Consider the following 18,845-nt stretch of genomic DNA (forward strand, 5'->3'; position numbering starts at 1 on the left):
ATTAATCATACCTGCTATCATCTTAAACTTGTTCATAGATGGATCTTTGTAATCAGCCAAACACTCAAGTTTACCAACTTTGATCACCAGTCACCATGCACTTTGTATAGGAGATCAGTTACTTTTATGATTAGTTTCCTGACTAAAAAGCATCAGAATTATTGTAAGAATTATGCAGATTTAGCTAAGCAATTTAAGAACTTGATGTCTTTTACACAGAGATGATCTGTGTCATGGGTATCCCTGTGAGCACACTACTCAATTCAGTTCACTGCGATGTCATATGGATGAGCATATATTGCCCTCAGTTGAGGTTTAACCCTATCAGGTTCACTGGGCACTTAAATGGGCTCCCTGGGTAGCTTTAGGGGCATCCAGGTGAAAGAGAAGTAACTTCCTGAATTGTTTTGTTTGGATCATCAGGGACCTGGCAACTTCTTAAATCAAAGCACCATGGCAAGAGTATACCTGTACCTTCTCCCAGCCACATGCTCACACTGCCACCTACACTGGCACCAGGATGGCAGAGCAGGAGGAAGACCTCTTTCTTTTCTTTACACGTGGAAGAATGATATTTAGGATGTAAGGAATGGGCCTTAATACCATAATCAGCTTCCTGAGTGGGAAAGGGACTGTGGAGATGAAACCTAGTAAGTGCTGCTAATTAATGCAGGTTTGCTCTGCAGCCTCCCAGCTGCCCCCTGAAGGAGGCCTGGCAAGAACCCAAACCAGTTACTCTGCTCACCCCCAGGAGCAGCCCATCCCTCTCCCCTGGCTGACAAGAACCTGTGGAGATCCACCTCTGGGATGACTCCCAGTCACGACTTGTTAACTTAAAACTGGCTAAGTACAAGTTAAGAAATAATAAAATTTACCTGGATTTTAGTAACCTTTCACTTTGCACAATCTCTCCTTTCAAAGCAGGCCTCCAGCATGGAATTGCTTTTTTAGGTTAGTGTGCAGAAACCATTCAGTCTGCACAATTGACCCCTGCCAGTTGGGCTCCTGTCAACAGGAACAAGCCAAGACTTTCCACTGAAATACTAACTATACTTCCCATAACTTACCATTATAAAACAAGCAATATCAGTTCCTTAATGTTAACACAATCTCTAGTGAAGCATGCTATAGCTAGTATGTGCCAGGGTAACATACATCCTGCTTGCAAATATTTGAGAGCTTAACAACCATTTAATTAATGATAAATAAGCCTATAATTGCTCATAAAATCATAATATAAATGGCCTTAAATGCAGTAGAAATGGCCAACAAATACTGGTTTATGAGAGAGTCTGTCTTTCTGTTTTGTAAGGGACTACTGACAGTTAAGCCTTAGTCTTCCATTGAGTGCCTTTCAACCTTCTTCATTATGACAAGGGAACTCTTGTTTCACCTCTGTTGTGCCAGAATTACCTCCATAGCTTGTCCATAACTATCTGCTGAAGATAATTAGTGGGTCATGGTTTAAAAAAGCTCACGTCTGTAAAATTTTCAGCAGACCTAGTGATGGAAAGCCAAACTCCCCTCACTCAGGGAGGCTCTAATTTGCCAAGTTTTATCTTAACTACCCTGTGGCTCTGGGAAATTACAAGCACTCTGTGGATATAGTTAAGTGAACAAACCTCTTTGATGCACAACAACAGAATATATCTTGCGTCTACAAATTAACATATTAACATCAATTATGTGCATAAATACTGTTTAGCCTGTTGAACAGAAGGTTTACTACAACTTCTTTAGGAAAGATCTGCTTAAAAAAATAAAATATGCTTTTCCTAATTTTTTTTTTGAAGACCACATCACTTACATAAAACATCTAGCATATGGCTCCTGTTAGCTCTGACTGATGCTTGTCTCAAGCAGCTTTCTTTTGAAATCAAATTACTATCCTTGATTTTCATATGTTTATGTTCCCAATTAAATGAAAACTGGAGCTCAGAAAGCAGTTTTCACCAGCTGACTGCATGTTTTGTTTAAATACGAATATATTTTTTTAATTTTACATATATTTATTTTATATATAGTTTTAGCTCTGTTTCTGCAATGTCTTTCCAAACTTTTCTCTAAAGAATTTTTTAAAACCAACATTTTCTAGACTTCTTGTTTTAAGTGGTACTTAATTTTCAAAAATGTCTAAGTACATAAGAAATAATTAATGGGATTTGTCCTCATTTATGCCTTAGGGATTTTTAGCACTACCCTGTGGAGAAAAAATAATTATTGTTACTTAGAACAAAAGATTATGTAGCACATAAAATAAACACTTAGCTCTTACATAGCACATTTCTTCACTGGATTTCAAAACACTGTGAAAAACTGGGTACCCATAACTATCCTTAACATATAGACGAGAAAGTGATGGTCTGTAACAAAGCTGGAAATGAAAACTCACAAATTCTGAACCCATACCAGCTGGAACCTTTCCTGTGCCAGTTTATCTAGTGTCTCTGTGCTCTGAAAGTCTGGGTACCACCACCTTGGGATAAAATGTGGTAGACTATATTCTGCACCATGTATCAGCAATTAAACTATCAACTACATACTGATGACAGAATTTTTATTAGTGATTCTGCTGCTGGAAAAAAAGTGACCTGGAAGTCAAACTCCCTGCCTCACGAAGTTTGCAAGAAGATTGAAAAATCACCTCTTGACTTATAAATGGAACCAATTCAGTAAAGTCATTGTGAAGGAAAATTAAGGACATTACAGTGCAAAGCCACACTATAGTAGAACTTATACACACATTTCCCTGAAATGCGGAAGAGACCCTCTGATTACTCTCTGTATCCTGTAAAATATAAGAAGCCAAAGCCCAGTTTCTCTTCTCCATTCAGCCTCTCAAAGCCTTTTTAACCTTTTGTTTCCGACAGATCAAGGCAAACTTTAAACATGATTTTTAGTCTTGTTTCCACAGGAAATTACGCTTGCACAATCACAGTCTGTGTGCATGTATGTGCCACACAGGTCAAGCCTCAATAGACCACAGAGATTCTAAAATGGGTGTTTGCTATGCATGCTCCATCTGCACAGAGCTTCAGGCATAGCCACCTCCCACTAGACAGGAGAGAATCCAGTCAAAAGACACTTGTCAAGGGAAATCTTTTACTACATTTACTGCTTACAGAACTATGCTATTAACCAGAAAACATCAAACTATAGTACAGCAACTTCACAGCACCTCATGATTACTTATAGTGGTGGTTGCAACAGAAATACAGAAATCCCCTACAAAAAATTTCTTGCCAACAGCCTCTTCTGGTCAACACTCACCTAATGATTTCACTCAGGGAAGAACTACAGAAAGGTCCTTTTCAAACAGAAGGTAGATAACAAAACCAAAACTACTGGTAATAGGCAAAAAGAAGGCTCTTCAGTCTAGAATATTATCACTTTTTTTTCCAAGAAAACTGTAAATGAAAGGCCTCTTCTAGAAAAAGCACATTTTCAGATTTACTTAAAGAAGGAACAGATGCTGAAGTAGTTAAATGTCCAGCCTGAGTTGCACATTATTCCTTTTCCCCAAAACCCCAATGTGACTGAATCACTCTAATTATAGAATACTTACATAGATGTAGCAACAAAACCTATCTTATGTGAACTCACAACAATGATATATAATTGCCATTTTAAGCCAGATGTTTCCATCTAATTAAACAACAAGAGGGAACAGGAAGAATATGCAGATTTCTGTTGTATTACCCAGATTACTCTGAAATACCTTGAATCTGCACTAGCACACTAACACAGAAAAGAACACATTTTACCAGCAAAATCTGAAATAAACTGGAAGGTGTGTTGCTTGCACTGTTCTCAGCCATAGCTAAATCATCTTTTTAAACCACATTTCCTGGAATATTTTATGAACAAAGCTGCAGGTTGTGTTTACTAGACAGTTACACATACCAAAGGACTGTTAACAATAAGAAAAAATACATTAAAGATTTGTCCATTTATTCCTGTTGAAGAGCAGCTTAAACAAAGGTTTGACAAATGCAGTAACACACATTTGCTAACCAGCAAGCTCCTTCTGCACCTCTGCAAGCACACGAGAACATACCTTCCCTTGCAGACACAGATCATGAACACTTCAAGAATGTGATCTGGCAAAATGACCACTCTGATTCTAACCAGCCTGAATAAAAACCAGCAACCTTAATAAAAACCAACCATATGACAAACGCTTGCCTCTAAACAAAGTTCTAGTCTCTTGCCAGTTACTAACTTCAACCATGTAAACGGATCTTTTTAATCGTTCGAACCCAGCTAAAATCACGATCTCCAGGTTCACCAAGTGGCAGTGACTTTCAGAAACAGGTGCTAAATTGCCCAGTCAGCAGACCTGTCTTACATGCATGCATCCTGTGTATTTCCTGTGATTTAAATTTCCTTTTCTTTGTTCATGTCCTGTGGCCAGCTGCCTCCTGATCCAAAGTGATATCCCAGCACATGATGCAACTATGATCGTAAAGTTTCTGCTGGAGCACGGAACTTTCCCAGAGGATTCAGTTGAGATTTTGGTGGCGTTGCTTATCCTGGAAAGGAGGGTGGGACTGTGTTTTTTTAATATATTGTGTGCTTTAGAATGTGTTTCCTCAAACAGTATTTCTCAAATGCATCTTTAGTAAATATCCATGTCTATATTCCTGGCACACAATATGTTAAAAAAGGGGGACTTACCTGAACCCTTATGGTTTGGTTCCATGCTCCAGTATAGTATCCAGAGTAGCTGTGATGTAACAACAATGTGCATACTGGGGCTTTATATCACTGTGGAAGTTGGCTGGCTGCAGCATAGGTCAGTGCCACAGGTCCTGAAAGAAGAAAAACAAAGCATGCTTTTAGGCAGTAATATGCTGAACACCCACCTCTTAAAGCAGGAAATCAGGGCTTCCAGAAAATAAAAAACAATGCAGTATCTATGCAGGTTCACTGAAAGGAATGCTATTTCACTGAAAGGAATGCTATTTCACACAATTCTCACATAAACACAAGAAATAAATGGTTAAGAAATGACAGGGGAGGTGGAGGTAGAGAATCTAAAAGGGACTACAAATAGAACTCCCACACAGTGTTTTGAAAACATCTCTCTCCTTTTGCCCTACTTCCACGGAACGGTTGGAATCACGTTCTGACACCACCCCCTGTTCAGAAGGCACTCACAGTCTTCGCAAAGCACCTCTCCACTGCAGTGCCTCAGGATTCTGCAGTGTCACTCCTCTTCTCCCTGGCTCTCTGCAAAGTGAAGTCATAGGAATGGATCAGCCAACCTGACTTCTCACTACCCTGCCCAGAATCCTTTGTGAACTGAAATGAGTCATCGCTCTGAAAAAATCCACCGCGCAATGTTCCAGGTTTCTCCCTCCGTCTGCACTGGCTTCTTTGTCTTTGAAACGAAGTGCCTCTGCTTCTGGAACGATGCCCAGCTGCATTGTACAGGATAACAAGCCAGCCTCCTCATTAAGTGGACAAGAAAGCTATTTACATGCATTAGCAAAGACAAGTTAAAGCTTTAACCCTCTAGTCAAGACAAAAAAATTACCCCTAATGTATCTTCCTGATGTAATACACAACCCCCAATACACAGAAACACAAATGCACAGACATAGGTGCACACACACACTTACACAGAGCAATATTTTCTTAAATTATTCACTATTCACCATGACACTTACGAGTTTTTATTCTTTTGATTAATAAGAAAGATTTATTGTCCTTTGTCAGTCCTGAAGAATGCTGCAGACCTGCACGTAACAAACAGCTCTGTTGTACACTGGATCAAAGTTGTGCTGCTGCAAACTGTTTATCAAAAAATTAGCAGCAGTGGACAAGTTCTTGCAAGCTCATTTTTCATTCACCATTTGGGCTCACAACAAAGTGAGCCCTGAAACCATGCCAGCCAGAAAATGTCAAACTGCTCCAAGTGCGGAGAGCCAGCAGAGCTGCTTCAGCTTCTGCTGCTACTGACAAAGAAGGTAATGCTCAGAACGAGGTCACTGTGTCAGGATCTCACTCCAGTGCTAGGTTTTCCCTTGCTTGGTGAGGATATGCTATGCTAAAGCATCAGGAAAACACAGAAGAAGAGGTAGGAATAGCGTGTGGTGAGAGACAGATGCTGCTGTTTTGGAGAAGCGGTTATTAGTAGTTTGGGGATTTTCTTTTAAGAAGGAAACACTTTAAATTGCCTTTACTGCAAAAGAACTATTTCTAGCTGTGATCTAGTCATCAAAATGAGAAGACCGATTTGCAGAAACGGAGGGGCAAACAAAAAAAGGAGGGCAGCCACGAGGCATTGCTTTAAAGGTTCCTGTATCCTAAGCACTCTGCAACAGTTTGGAGCATAATCCATAAAATCCTGAAACACAGCAGTTTAGGACTGACCTGTGCTGGAGCAGTCAGTTATTTTAGGTTCTCCCCTAAATGAACACACAGGTGTTCAGAACTAAATGAAATACAAAGGTCACCACCTCCCTATGCTGCAAGCCCATGTCTTACAACTACCCTGGCAGTGAAAGAGCCAAACCCAGCCTAAAACAGGTCTATGTGTTTCAAGAGGACAAGTAAATAGCTGTGTTACACAACTAACAAACATCACTTTTGTTTACAGGCCTGTGGCGATTGTTACGCTTGTAAATTAGCCTATTTATAATATGGCTTTGTTGCATAAGGTAAGCTGGGTGCCTTGCTACATCCACAGTTACACAGTAGCCAAGATGTTAACATTAAAAGCTGGGCTTTTGCTATACACGAAGTCAGCAATTTCTGTGTTCCCTGAAAGGCCTAATTCCATGAAATCTTCCTGCAACGTTACAGGAGTTTTGCCTTCCCTGGGGCTGCAGGATCAGCCACAAAGCCTCAAATGAATCCAACTTGGCATGTGCAGTGTTTGGGTCCCCCATGATCATCCTGCGGAAACTCTTGTTTGTCTGCTAAGCCCACACCCACTTTACAGCAACAAAACTAATTCCAATAAGAAAATTTCTGTGGGCTTAAAAGTGAGTTACAACAAGCACCTACTGAAAGAAAAAAATGAGCGCTCCGATCTCCTTTACCTTTCCACCAGACAACATACATGCAAAGCTAAACGGCTAGGCTTCTGCATGCGGTGCTGTTTCACACACATGCACAAGTTCTTGCAACAGTACTCATGCTACTGGCATCAAAGTTAAAATACTGTCAGAAGACAGATGCAGGTAATTTTCAATCCTTGGAGAAACAAAGAGAGGGGTTAGTAAAACTGCCACCTTAGACTTCTACAGGGCTAACTCTGACCTGTTCAAAAGACTGATTAACAAAATCCCTTGGGAGGCTGCCCTGAAGGAAATGGCAGTCCAGGAAGGCTGGACATACTTCAAGAGAGAAGTCTTGAAGGCACAGGAGCAGGCTGTGACCGTGTGCCAGAAAACAAGCAGGCGGGGAAGGAGACTGGCCTGACTAAACAGGGACCTTTGGCTGGATCTCAAGAACAAAAGGAGAATCTATTGCCTTTGGAAGAAGGGCCAGGTCTCTCATGAAGACTGTAAAGATGTAGTGAAGCTGTGCAGGGAGAACATTAGGAGAGCCAAAGCGCAGCTAGAGCTCAACTTGGTCACAGCTGTTAAGGATAATAAAAAATGTTTCTATAAATTCGTTAACAGCAAAAGGAGGATTAGAGAAAATCTCCCTCCTTTATTGGATGCAAAGGGAAACATGGTAACTAAGGATGAGGAAAAGGCTGAGGTGCTCAACGCCTACTTTGCCTCAGTCTTTAGCAGTGGAACTGGCTGTTCCCTGCGCATCCAGCCTCAGGAGCTGGGAGATGGGGAGGGGAAGCAGACTGAGGTCAGCACAGCTGAAGACGAGGTGGTCAGAGACCTGCTGCACCACTTGGATGCACACAGGTCTGTGGTATCAGATGGGTTACACCCAAAGGTGTTGAGGGAGTTGGCAGATGTGCTCGCCAAGCCGCTGTCCATGATTTACCTGAAGTCATGGCTAACTGGGGAGGTGCTATTGGAGTGTGTCCAAAGAAGGGCAACGAAGCTGGTGAAGGGTCTGGAGCACAGGTCGTATGAGGAGTGGCTGAGGGAACTGGGGGTGTTTAGTCTGGAGAAGAGGAGGCTGAGGGGAGACCGCATCGCCCTCTACAGCTGCCTGAAAGGAGGTTGCAGAGGGATGGGGGTGAGTCTCTTTAACCAAGTAACAAGTTACAGGACAAGGGGTAATGGCCTCAAATTATGCCAGGGAAGGTTTAAACTAGATATTAGGAAGCATTTCTTTACAGAACGGGTTGTTAGGCGTTGGAATGGGCTGCCCAGGGAGGTGGTGGAGTCCCCATCCCTGGAGGTGTTTAAGAGTTGGGTCGACATCGTGCTGAGGGATATGGTGTAGTTGGGAACTGTCAGTGTTAGGTTAATGGTTCGACTGGATGATCTTCAAGGTCTTTTCCAACCTAGACAATTCTGTGATTCTGTGAATGGAGGGTGGCAAATGCGACACCCATCTACAAGAGAGGCAGAAAGGAGGATCCAGGAAACTATAGACCTGTCAGTCTGACCTCAGTGCCAGGGAAGGTCATGGAGCAGGTCATCTCGGGTGCCTTTAGAAGTCATATAATGGACAGCCAGGGGATCAGGCCCAGTCAGCATGGGTTTATGAAAGGCAGGTCCTGCCTGACAAATCTGATCTCCTTCTACAACAGGGCGACCTGCTTATTGGATGAGGGAAAGGCTGTGGATGTTGTTTACCTTGACTTTAGCAAGGCCTTTGACATCGTTTCCCACAGCATTCTCCTGGTGAAACTGGCTGCTCATGGCTTGGATGGGCACATGCTTCGCTGGGTAAAAAACTGGCTGGATGGCCGGGCCCAAAGAGTTGTGGTGAACAGAGTTAAATCTATTTGGCAGTCAGCCACGAGTGGTGTGACTCGTGACCTAGACGATTCTGTGATTCTGTAATATCATAACTCAAATACCCTTTTCTCTCTAATTTCTCTAGCACTTGGAACCCTAATTATATACTCAGGACCAGCCTGGCTACTCTGAATAGACTAATACAACGGCAAACTCTTTGAGTGAGACAATTCCTCTTGCACGTGTGACACCCTGCAGGCACCTAGAATGCACTGAGCATGCACGTGCACATATATCTCGTGTACACACTCACCCAGGCATGCCATTACTCAAATTCATCAGTACCATCACAGTCCTTTATTAAGAACACCAGGAAGTGTCTGACACCTCAAGCATGGCAGAGAGCAACCGTAAGAGACCAGCAGCAGGGAAAATGTACATCAGAATGTTTAGACGAGCTGAAGTGGATGCATACACCAGTGCTGCCATCATCAGTGATGTTACTGCAGCTTGACCTCACAGGAGGCAGACCTAGCCCAAATAACACATGCACTTCCCAACCAAGGCAGCTACTCTGTTCCTCCTCCCACATCTCCTCCCCAGCACATGACAGAAGTTGGTACTGAAACAAAAGCTGCCTTATTGACAGTGTACAGCATGAATACACCATATACTTCTCTCCGTATAATTCCATGCATGCACATGAATCTGAATAGACCAGTAGAGAATACAGCATAGCCTGAGATCGATCTCCATCATACACTGAGAAAGCAGATGATGTAAAGATCCCATTTTCTTCCTTTGTACATGCACTGTGTCGAACACAGGCTCCTTGTCAAACTCCACATTAGCCTGCATACATCCTTGAGCCCTCCTCCAAGTCAGGGCCTGTGATTCCCTCCCTTTGCCACAGCCCTTTCACCATCACTAGAGTGAAACTCAAGGAGAAAAAGAATCTGCAAGGCAGGAGGTGGGGGACAGAGAGCAAAAAAGGTTTAAAAAAACCCCCATTGATAAAAGATGCCAAGAAGGTTATCAAGAGCATGAGAAAATTCAGAATAGCCTGTACCAGTTTCAGTGGATCCTAAATTTCAGAGGATAAAGTCAGCCATCAGCACTCAGCATTCAGAGTCCGTAGCTGCAGAGACTATGGTCATCTACCATTATTCTACAAGAACCAACTTCATAAAACAGGAGACACCAACACACCAGACTGGGAACACAACCTGTGAAACCTGTGGCCCCAGAAGAAACCAGACTAAGGAACATCAGAAAGATACAAACTTACACTTATATTTCTTCAGGAAATCTCTTCATACTAAAAATTTTGACATATTAGTGCTCCACTAATAACAACTTACTTGCAGTATGCTAATAAGTTCCACTTGGCTTACCTAACAAATATCCTGGTTAAGAAATCACTTAGGAAAACACAAGAGGGACCATGAGCAGGGTATTAAATTCAGCAATATCCCAACAAGCAATGCCCATCTGTTTTCATGCTAATGTTGTCTAGGAACTTAAATTGTCTCTTTTTTTTCCCCCCAAACTGCTTACACCCCAATTTATTTGCAGAGAACATACCTCCCCTTCTTCAGATCTCATTCCACTGGCTTTGAAAAAAATCATGCTCTTTTCATGTTCTTTTATATGTTTGTCCCTCCTGTCCCTTTAATCTTTATAGAGGAGTCTTCAACATTTACTCTAACTTACATAACTTTTCTTTAAAAAGCAATAACCAGAATTCTGCACCATATTCTAGTGCTCCAGCTAACCTCTCATCTGCATCATGTACAAAAATCGAAATTTCCAAATTTTTAGTGGAAATACCCTGCCCTATATACAGTAAGAATGAAATCTACTTTTTTTTCACAGCTGTGCTACATTGGTGGTTCACTGTCACCCCACCACTGAACAACCGATTCCAGGTTTTTATGCTGGCTGCAACTAATGAGTTTGAGGCATATATTCATGGGTTTGACTCCCAAGACCATGATCTTGACCATAATACTAACAGCTCACTCTGTGGATATGATTAAGGATCTCTGACCACCCAGTTCTTATTTGTTATCTATTTTTTAAGCATCTCCACTGTATCACATGCTAAAAAGTCACAAAAACTAAAATGAAAAACAAACAACACTTTAAATGCAGGAAAGAACCATAACCCCGTACCACACAACAACCCAGCAAACTGCATTTGTATGAACCCATTAAGTCTTAACAGGAAAAATAAAGCAACCCACAAAACTCACTCCTCTCAAAAGCCCAGTAGCTAAAATAATTGTGTTTTAGAATTTGACTACTGAAAGACAGTTCTTAAAGCTATACATCACTGGAAAATATGTGATATTTTAAACCACAGAAAAGAATTCTCTAACAGATTTTGTAGCTAGAACCATGGGGACAAGAGGGGAGAAGGGTTTGGTTGGTTATTTTTTGGTTGGGTTTTTTTTTCATAGAAAACTGTTACTATTAAATTAATTTGATTAATGTTAAAGCTATATTGTCATCGACCACACCACCACTCCACCCCCTCAAAAACAAAGCCTGCCTGTTTTCTGGCAGCAAACATAAATGCAAGGAAAGACAGAAGCATTAAAAAAAATATGATACTAGAGGAGATCTGGCAAGAGAGTGCACTTAGGAGAAACAAAAGAAAAAAAAAAAACAATGATAAACCTATATGGGTTTTTTTAGTGTGGAAATTTTATAAAGGCAGAGAGAAATATTCCTTTACAAACACTCCTGAAAGCACAAAACATGGCTCTTGAAACATAACAATCAGCCTGTCTTAGCCACATGTTCTTCACTATCCTCTTCAGTTTAGCCAGAACACATTTTCAGTGTGGCTGGGGATGCAGCAAATTTTCAGCAAGTCTAGTCAGCAGCTAAAATTCTTGAAAGGTGAAGGGATGATTAGCAATAACCCAACAACACAGTTGCGCCCTCTCTCATTTATATTGACTGCTGTAACCATAGAAGGATTTTCAGCCCAAAGCTGATACTGCAGTGGTTACAGCTTTTCAAACAAATAGTGATGACTGGCAGGTAACTTCAAGTTAAAATAAGAACCTGCAACACTGAACACAAGTCCCATGGTACTGCAGCAGCCTTTAACAGCCCAATTTTTCCTGGCTAGGAGAGAACTGATGAAAAGGCCAGGCATGGAATCAATTAAAATAGTGCCGAAGTGGTTTTAAAAAGAAAAGGTTAGACACTCCAAAGACTTAGCAGTTGAGAGTTTACTGGGTCATTTTTTTCCCCTGTGGTAGAAAGCAGAGTTTTCACTATGGCTGGAGTACATTTAAGAAGATGTACTTTAATGCTTATGAAATCAAAATATCTTTACACCCTAATACATTAAGTAGCTATATTAGAATATTCTGGCCCCCTATGCTCTACGTTGCATGGGTAAACGCAGTGGCCCATTTCTTGCAGTGACTCAAAATACTTCCAAATTCTGTCCTTTGGTCTCCCGTGTGTGGGGATCAGCTGTGAGGATGGGGACATGGAAAATGCCATGCCACAACAGTTAAAAAGCTCATGAAATCTGCTGCATCTCTCATGCTCGTTAAGCATCTTAGAGGAAACATCAGAAAGCCAACTGCACACCTTGCCACTAGTGTACACTGCATCTTAAAGGGAAATGCCCTTGTTCCAGACAGTTCTTCTGAGATCCTCAAGGACTGGCAGGTTTTCAATTTTTCTCCCAATTAGTATGACTATCAGCAAATGCAGCAAAAACTACCTCCCCAAGTAAATGACAGTACCTGGAACCAGGGGTTCCCACAATTCAAAAACTCACTAGATTAAATGTTTCCTCCTATCCATTTCACATGGGGTTTGCTTCTTAATTTTATTGAGCACTCATTTTATTACAGGAAGCAGTAAACCAAAACCTACAACAGGCATTTTACTGCTATTACAACAGTAATACCTCCCTACCTCCTGCTCTACTCTTAAGTGAAATTTCAGGAATATCCCTGAAAAATCTCCCTCTACATGACCCATAAAACCAAACACAGTATCCAAAACAAGGATGAAATTATCAATTGCACAGAGCATATCTTCTAATTTACACAGACATGTTTACATTTTTAATTACCACCCCCCACTCATCTAACACATTCACCACTGACTCCAGTAATATGCAGACCATGCGTCTACAAGAGTATGAAACCTAACATATTTGAGCACGCTCTTTTCAGTGTTCACTGCAATGCCTTACACTACATTGCTGATGTCACCATTTTGCAGAATTGCTCAGCTGTTATACTCAGCTGTCACTGGTGCCTTCTGAAGTCCTCCTCAGCAGTCTTAATGAACATGAACAACTGATCTGACAGACAGGGTTACCACTTCATCCTCCCATCCTTCAGATTTCTAATATAGCTATTAAAAATCCAAACATTTGGTATTGATCCCTGCTGCACAGAACACTGATAATCCTTTCCAGGGACCAGAACTGGTTGTTCTTTTTTTTTTCCTTTGTAATCTAAACAGCTTGACAAGACTTTTCCCTTGGACTTTCACCAATCATTTATAAAGCACTAGAGCATAGAAGAGTCCTTGTGCTCCCCAAGTGTCGCTATGACCCAGTTTTCTGAAAGATGAGAGCACATAAAAATAGTTGTGTCTTTGCCCTCTTATTCAGTACAGAGAGACCTAAACTAGGTTATCAAGACTAGATTTCTGAGACAATCTCAGAAGCTACTGCTTATCTTAACTTACATTGAACCGATCCCTCACACTGGGATAATTTCTTGAACAAATTTGGCAAGTAACTACTGGACACATAGAGAAAAATCACATATAACAAAATTTTGAGATCAAAGCATAGGGGATGTATATATCCAAGCTCTGAATGACTACTTTTTATGCCACAGCAAGATAATACTTTCTTAACACACATTAAAACAACAAAAAGGAATTCCTTATCTTGTCATTATGTTATCATTCCTATTCTGGACCATGAGAAAGAAGAACTTACAGTCACTGCCATATTCTTTCAACAAGCTACTCCCACAGACAGTATTTTAACTCGCCAGAACTTATGGGCCCAGGGGCACGACTCCCATTTAAAAGGATAAAAGGTGTCTGTCAGAGCCAGAGCTTGACATGGCTCTCTGCTTCAAAAGCATTTCTGATCATGAGTAAACACTTCATTGCATATGGTGAAGGACATGGTGTATGCCCTTCTCCTTACCTGGCCACACACTTTGGGAGGCTGGAACTGCTGTGCAGACCAGTCCTTGGAAACGCCTACTGGGGATGCAAATAGACCTAAGAGCATTTTTTGAAACCTCTGCTTTTCCTCCTGCCTGTTTGGTAGTTACAAGTTTTAGTCTTAAAGAGCTGATAGAAGGACTACTTAAAGAAAAACCTAGGCTATAAAGACTGAATTAGCAGCAGCAGAAAATTGGCAAGAAAACCAAGAAACAACATAAGAAAGAAAAAACACAGGAAAATTTAAAAGGAAATGTTAAGAAAGGGATTATTTTTGTTTGATTCCCAAAGCAGGCGATGCAGCATATGTGATGCTAATGATGAAAGAAGACTTGTTAAAAGAATCCAAATGCTTAGAGGGGCTGAACGGAAGCAGGACTAATAACTAAATGATAAATAAAATTAGTACCTCCAGCTGTAGGATGGCTGGGAAAATACACGGTCTACATGGTTGCTGGAATAAGCAAAGGGGGAATGCCTTCGTGTATCAGCAAAGAAAGAAGTGAACAAAAAGACAGTTGTTTTGTGAAGGCCAATCTGCATGTGCTCTGCATCCACTTGGTGCTTGCCTTTGTTTTGTTTTCTAGGCTGACCTTCACCCCACATCACACAAAGGATTCAATGAAAGCCTCCGTTCAAAACCTCAATGAAAAGCTGAAAGAACAAATGTGTCTTGCGCTGCAGCCCAAAGCCTGATCCCAAGTGCCAGTGACCCAGCAGCAGGAGCATCCCGAGCAGCTCAGGCATGAGCCAGAGCCCCTGGCTCTGGCTGAGGGAACCTGCATCCTGCAGTGGCTTTGAATGAGCCCCCCCAGTTTTTAGAACAGGCAGAATAGCTAAGAAGAAACATTTAGCTTGTTCTCCAAAGGGTTGCTCCTAAGCTTTTATGATGAAAGATCAAAGCCAGGGGAAGGATGGGAGCTTACAGGACAGTAAAGTTGAGAGTAAATCAGTAGTGTGCAATGCTAACAAGGCACACATGTAGCATCCCTCCACTGATGGAGCATGCAAATGGTTTGGGCAGTTTGAACGAAAACATGTGAAAGCAGTTAAGTATGTCATCACCAACACTGTTTTTAGAAGTGTTCTGCTGCTTTATGAGAAGCAGTTAAAAACACACATGCACATGTAGTTTCACAGAAGCAAGGTGTAATCCACAAAAACTTGAAAATGCCATGCTGCCCAAAGCGCATCCTGCATATGCCATGTGTGGTCTGCAATGAGGCATGTGATTTTTTTCTTTTAATTGTGGTATTTTATTTTAATTCTGGTACTACATTTAATTGAGATATTGCAATGTGGATTTGTTACACAGCATCCAGTTTGGTACTCTCTGTGAACATAATTTGGGGAACACCTGTGTAACAGGGATAAGATGAAAACTGACCTCAGGGCTTTGGTCTAAAAGTAATTTACTGCCAGAATTACCTTGGTGCAATTATACCTATGTAATTCGCCATTTATTCTGGAATCAGATAGGGGTTTTTTTAATGTGATTTAGTTTATACAATTTCCAAAAGTTGTATCAATGGGGGCAGTTGTAAATGCATAATCCTGCTAAGTTCCCCTGCATGACCTTTCATATCATGTATAAAAAAGTGAAAATTAAAAATGGAATAATCAATAGTAAAAATAAAACACTAATTTTATTAGCAGCAAGAATGTGTCTTCCTGTTGTTCAATCGTATGTTCCTTAGTGTATTTAAAAAGTAAATATTAAAACAAAGGAATTATCCTTTTCTTTTACTAATATTTTTTCCTCGGTTCCAATAACTTAACTCTTCAAGAGCAGATCACCACTGACATTTAGAGTTGCAAGTACTATTTCTCTAAAAACTTCCTGTTATGGTCAAAGGCAGATATATTAAAGGAGCCAAATTTGGTTCCTATTGCCATATGTTGTTTTTAATAGTCGCAGCTTGAGTTTCAAAACTGATGTAGATCTGCACTTCCCTTTATCTCCATTGAGTGCTGCTGTACTCTAAGTACTTCTGAAAATCAGGACAGTTACTCAGGAGCCTAATTTTAGGCACTCATTTCTGGAACCTGGCATAAAAGCTCCAACTTGAACATGTGAACACATAAGCTATTTGGGAACAACTGAAAGTCCTGGACACAATACTTGAAGTTACATATCTCCTTCATACCTCCATTTATAAATAAAAGCCTGGAAGTCTACTTTAGGGCATAAAGATATGAATGTGATTTACATGTCTTTTGCCTGGCCTCTGACAGATTTGATGCAAGAAATTAGCATTTCCAAGAGAAGTTTTGGGTTTGCAAAATTATACTCTTTATATGAAGAAAAAGTAAAGATGGATACAGAGTAAGGAGTTCTTGGTTTTAGAGAAAATAGTTCTGGTATTCAGAGTAATTTCCTCATGATATTCTCTGGAGACTGAGAATGTAAAAGCCTTGTGTAACTTCCCAGCGACATTTTCCTCCTGATAACATAACTTCTTTCAAGGGCAGGAGTAACCTTGCCAAACATAATCACCACAAATTTTACCCTCATATGCAGCCTCTGACTGTATCATTCATCACCTACGCAGACAGACATTATGCAAGCCTGTCTGCCACATGCTGCTCCTTAGGAAGTGCTTACAGAACACCAGAAGTACATAAACTCTCCCCCAGGCCTCCAGAGAGTGGGCCATCTCCTTCAACTACTGCTTCCCCCAACAGTGAAGTCACAGTGCTGGCTTTGTGATATCACAGCATTCTCCGTAGCAACAGCCTATGAGGTCACAAATAAAGGATTATCACTTTGCTGCAGGATTAAAGGAACTAAGAAGCTGGTCTGTCAGGAAGATGGATTGTACCTCAAATAGCGAGAATTAGGAGAATACTGAAAGTAAACAGGTTGTAAATTGTCTTTGTCTGGTACACACCTATTTTTCAACAGTACTGTAAAATAAGATATTGCTTGCTTTGACAGCTCCCAGGTAACGGAGTGAACTGCAGGCTGCCTCTTGAGCTACTACATGGGAAATGAATCCTGAAACAACTTCCATATCTCTTGACTCCTCAGCCATTTGATTTTGCAAGTGCAGACAACACTCAGACCACTCTCCTCTCTTAACTGTCTAATGGTTAGCTCATTCACAGGTGTTCAAAGTAGGCAATAAGTTCCAGAAAGTTACAAAAAAACCCCAGGAAAGGAGGTCTGTAAACATCTTGCCTTAGCCCACTTTACTGTTAGGCAAAGATTTGTGAAGATAATTCCAAGCTGGGAGTCTATGTTCCTAAGAGAGACTGAAAAAAAATATGCATTGTAAGTTACTGTACTTCAAATACTTGTTTAAAACGCAAAACCCAGTGATTATTTAAAACAATCTTCCCTGCAAAATATACTTCCAGTTACATGAATCTTTATTGCAGACATTACTGTTAGAATAAAACACTTGTACAAATAATTTCATGACACTCTTAGTGGTTAATTTTTTTCCAACAGTATCTGGTTTAGTCCCCAATGAATACCCTGTTTAAAAGTTTTGTAAAATACAGAATTCCAGAATCTGTTTGTAACTATTCCAAAAGCTTTATCTCCCCACTTCCCCATCACGGAGCAAACAAAAAATAGCACAAATTCAATCACTCAACAAATGCTTCCTGGCCCCTCAAGGAACCACTGAGGCTTCCATGCAACTATCCAGAGCACAAATTAAAACTTAATTTGTTTTCAGCTTTTAAAGGAAGTTATAGACCCTCAGAGGAGAGGGGAATGAAAGGAAGGATGATAAGAGGTGAGAACAGACTCACTACATTATTTGCAGAAATCCTATGCCCCAAGCATGCTTGCACATAAAAACGCTTCACCCATATTTTTGAAGGAGTTGCCCACTTTCCCCGATGCCTGGCAACTCAGGCTGCCTGACGTCTGGAAACTAGCTACTGCATGCATATAGGCTCATCTCACATGTGCAGCAGGTCCAACACATCAGGTGTACTGTGCAGGCATAATTTACCTGTCAGGGACTGTCCCATATTTTAAGACTAAAATCTTAAAAATCCTAAACCAGCCTGGTTTATAATAAAACCTGAGCTGTGATACAACCATCAAAGCAGTTGTACAGTGTGAGAGCATCTTGCAACTTCAGGAAAATTATGAGCAGCTTATTGAAGCTGGACAGAGAGACTTCAAGTTTTACGAGTGCAGGCAGTAATACCAATTTCCATTCCAGGACCGGATGAAAACATTGGACAACTTTGCAGTAGCCTATCAAGACTTCACCTGAAGCCTCACCCACCAGTCTGGAAAATTTAGATCTCTATTTTGCAGTTAGACGACTGTTAAAAAAATGACACATCAAGAAAAAAAATAACAAACTGATGTTTCACAGTGTTTTGAATATGCTTTGAAATTCTGTAACCTATTTAAAACATTATTTGTTTCTTTGCCCTCCAGCAGCAGCAGTAACGAATCTCAAAGGCAGTGCGCTTAGGTATACGAGATTTACTCTCTTTGCCACTAACCTCTACAACGTTATAGCTCTGTAAATCACGGCCAAATTCAGCCGTGCTGCAAGACACTACCGCCTTCAAACTTACGGTGTACTTAGGCCAGAGTCGGGTTCGACCCGGGCCGTCTCGTTAAACCGGCACTGAAGAGAAATCTCCGGCCTCTACCAGAACGGTAGTTTTCTAGCGGCCCGCCACAGCACAACGCACGCTCAACCGCCAAGACACCCCATGCTGATCCCGAATACAAAGGGCAAAGCACCATCCACGCTTCCCGGGGCGGAAGCGCAGCCCCGCCGGTACAACCGGCCCTCCCGGGCCCTCCTT

At 41.1% G+C, this 18,845-nt stretch overlaps 1 protein-coding gene across 5 annotated transcripts in view; it reads right to left on the reverse strand.

Moving 5' to 3' along the window:
* The window catches only part of STOX2 (storkhead box 2), a 78,958-nt gene that overhangs the window by 22,833 nt on the left and 37,280 nt on the right, over positions 1-18,845 (reverse strand). The window contains exon 1 of one of the 5 annotated variants that reach the window (XM_026847015.1): positions 7,960-7,964. The exons of 1 other annotated variant lie outside the window; for it this stretch is intronic. Coding sequence is in view for 2 of the 4 variants with exons in the window: in XM_026847013.1 (XP_026702814.1) it covers positions 4,678-4,750 (73 nt within the window). In the remaining 2 variants the exon portion in view is untranslated. Of the gene's footprint in view, positions 1-4,348; positions 4,393-4,677; positions 4,781-4,865; positions 4,983-7,959; positions 7,965-18,845 lie in introns of those variants that run through there. 3 more of the 5 variants (XM_026847016.1, XM_026847013.1, XM_026847014.1) reach the window with 3 other exon arrangements.

The sequence above is a fragment of the Athene cunicularia genome (assembly GCF_003259725.1).
Source record: "Athene cunicularia isolate RWA chromosome 4 unlocalized genomic scaffold, athCun1 chr4_part1, whole genome shotgun sequence".
Lineage (NCBI taxonomy): Eukaryota > Metazoa > Chordata > Aves > Strigiformes > Strigidae > Athene > Athene cunicularia.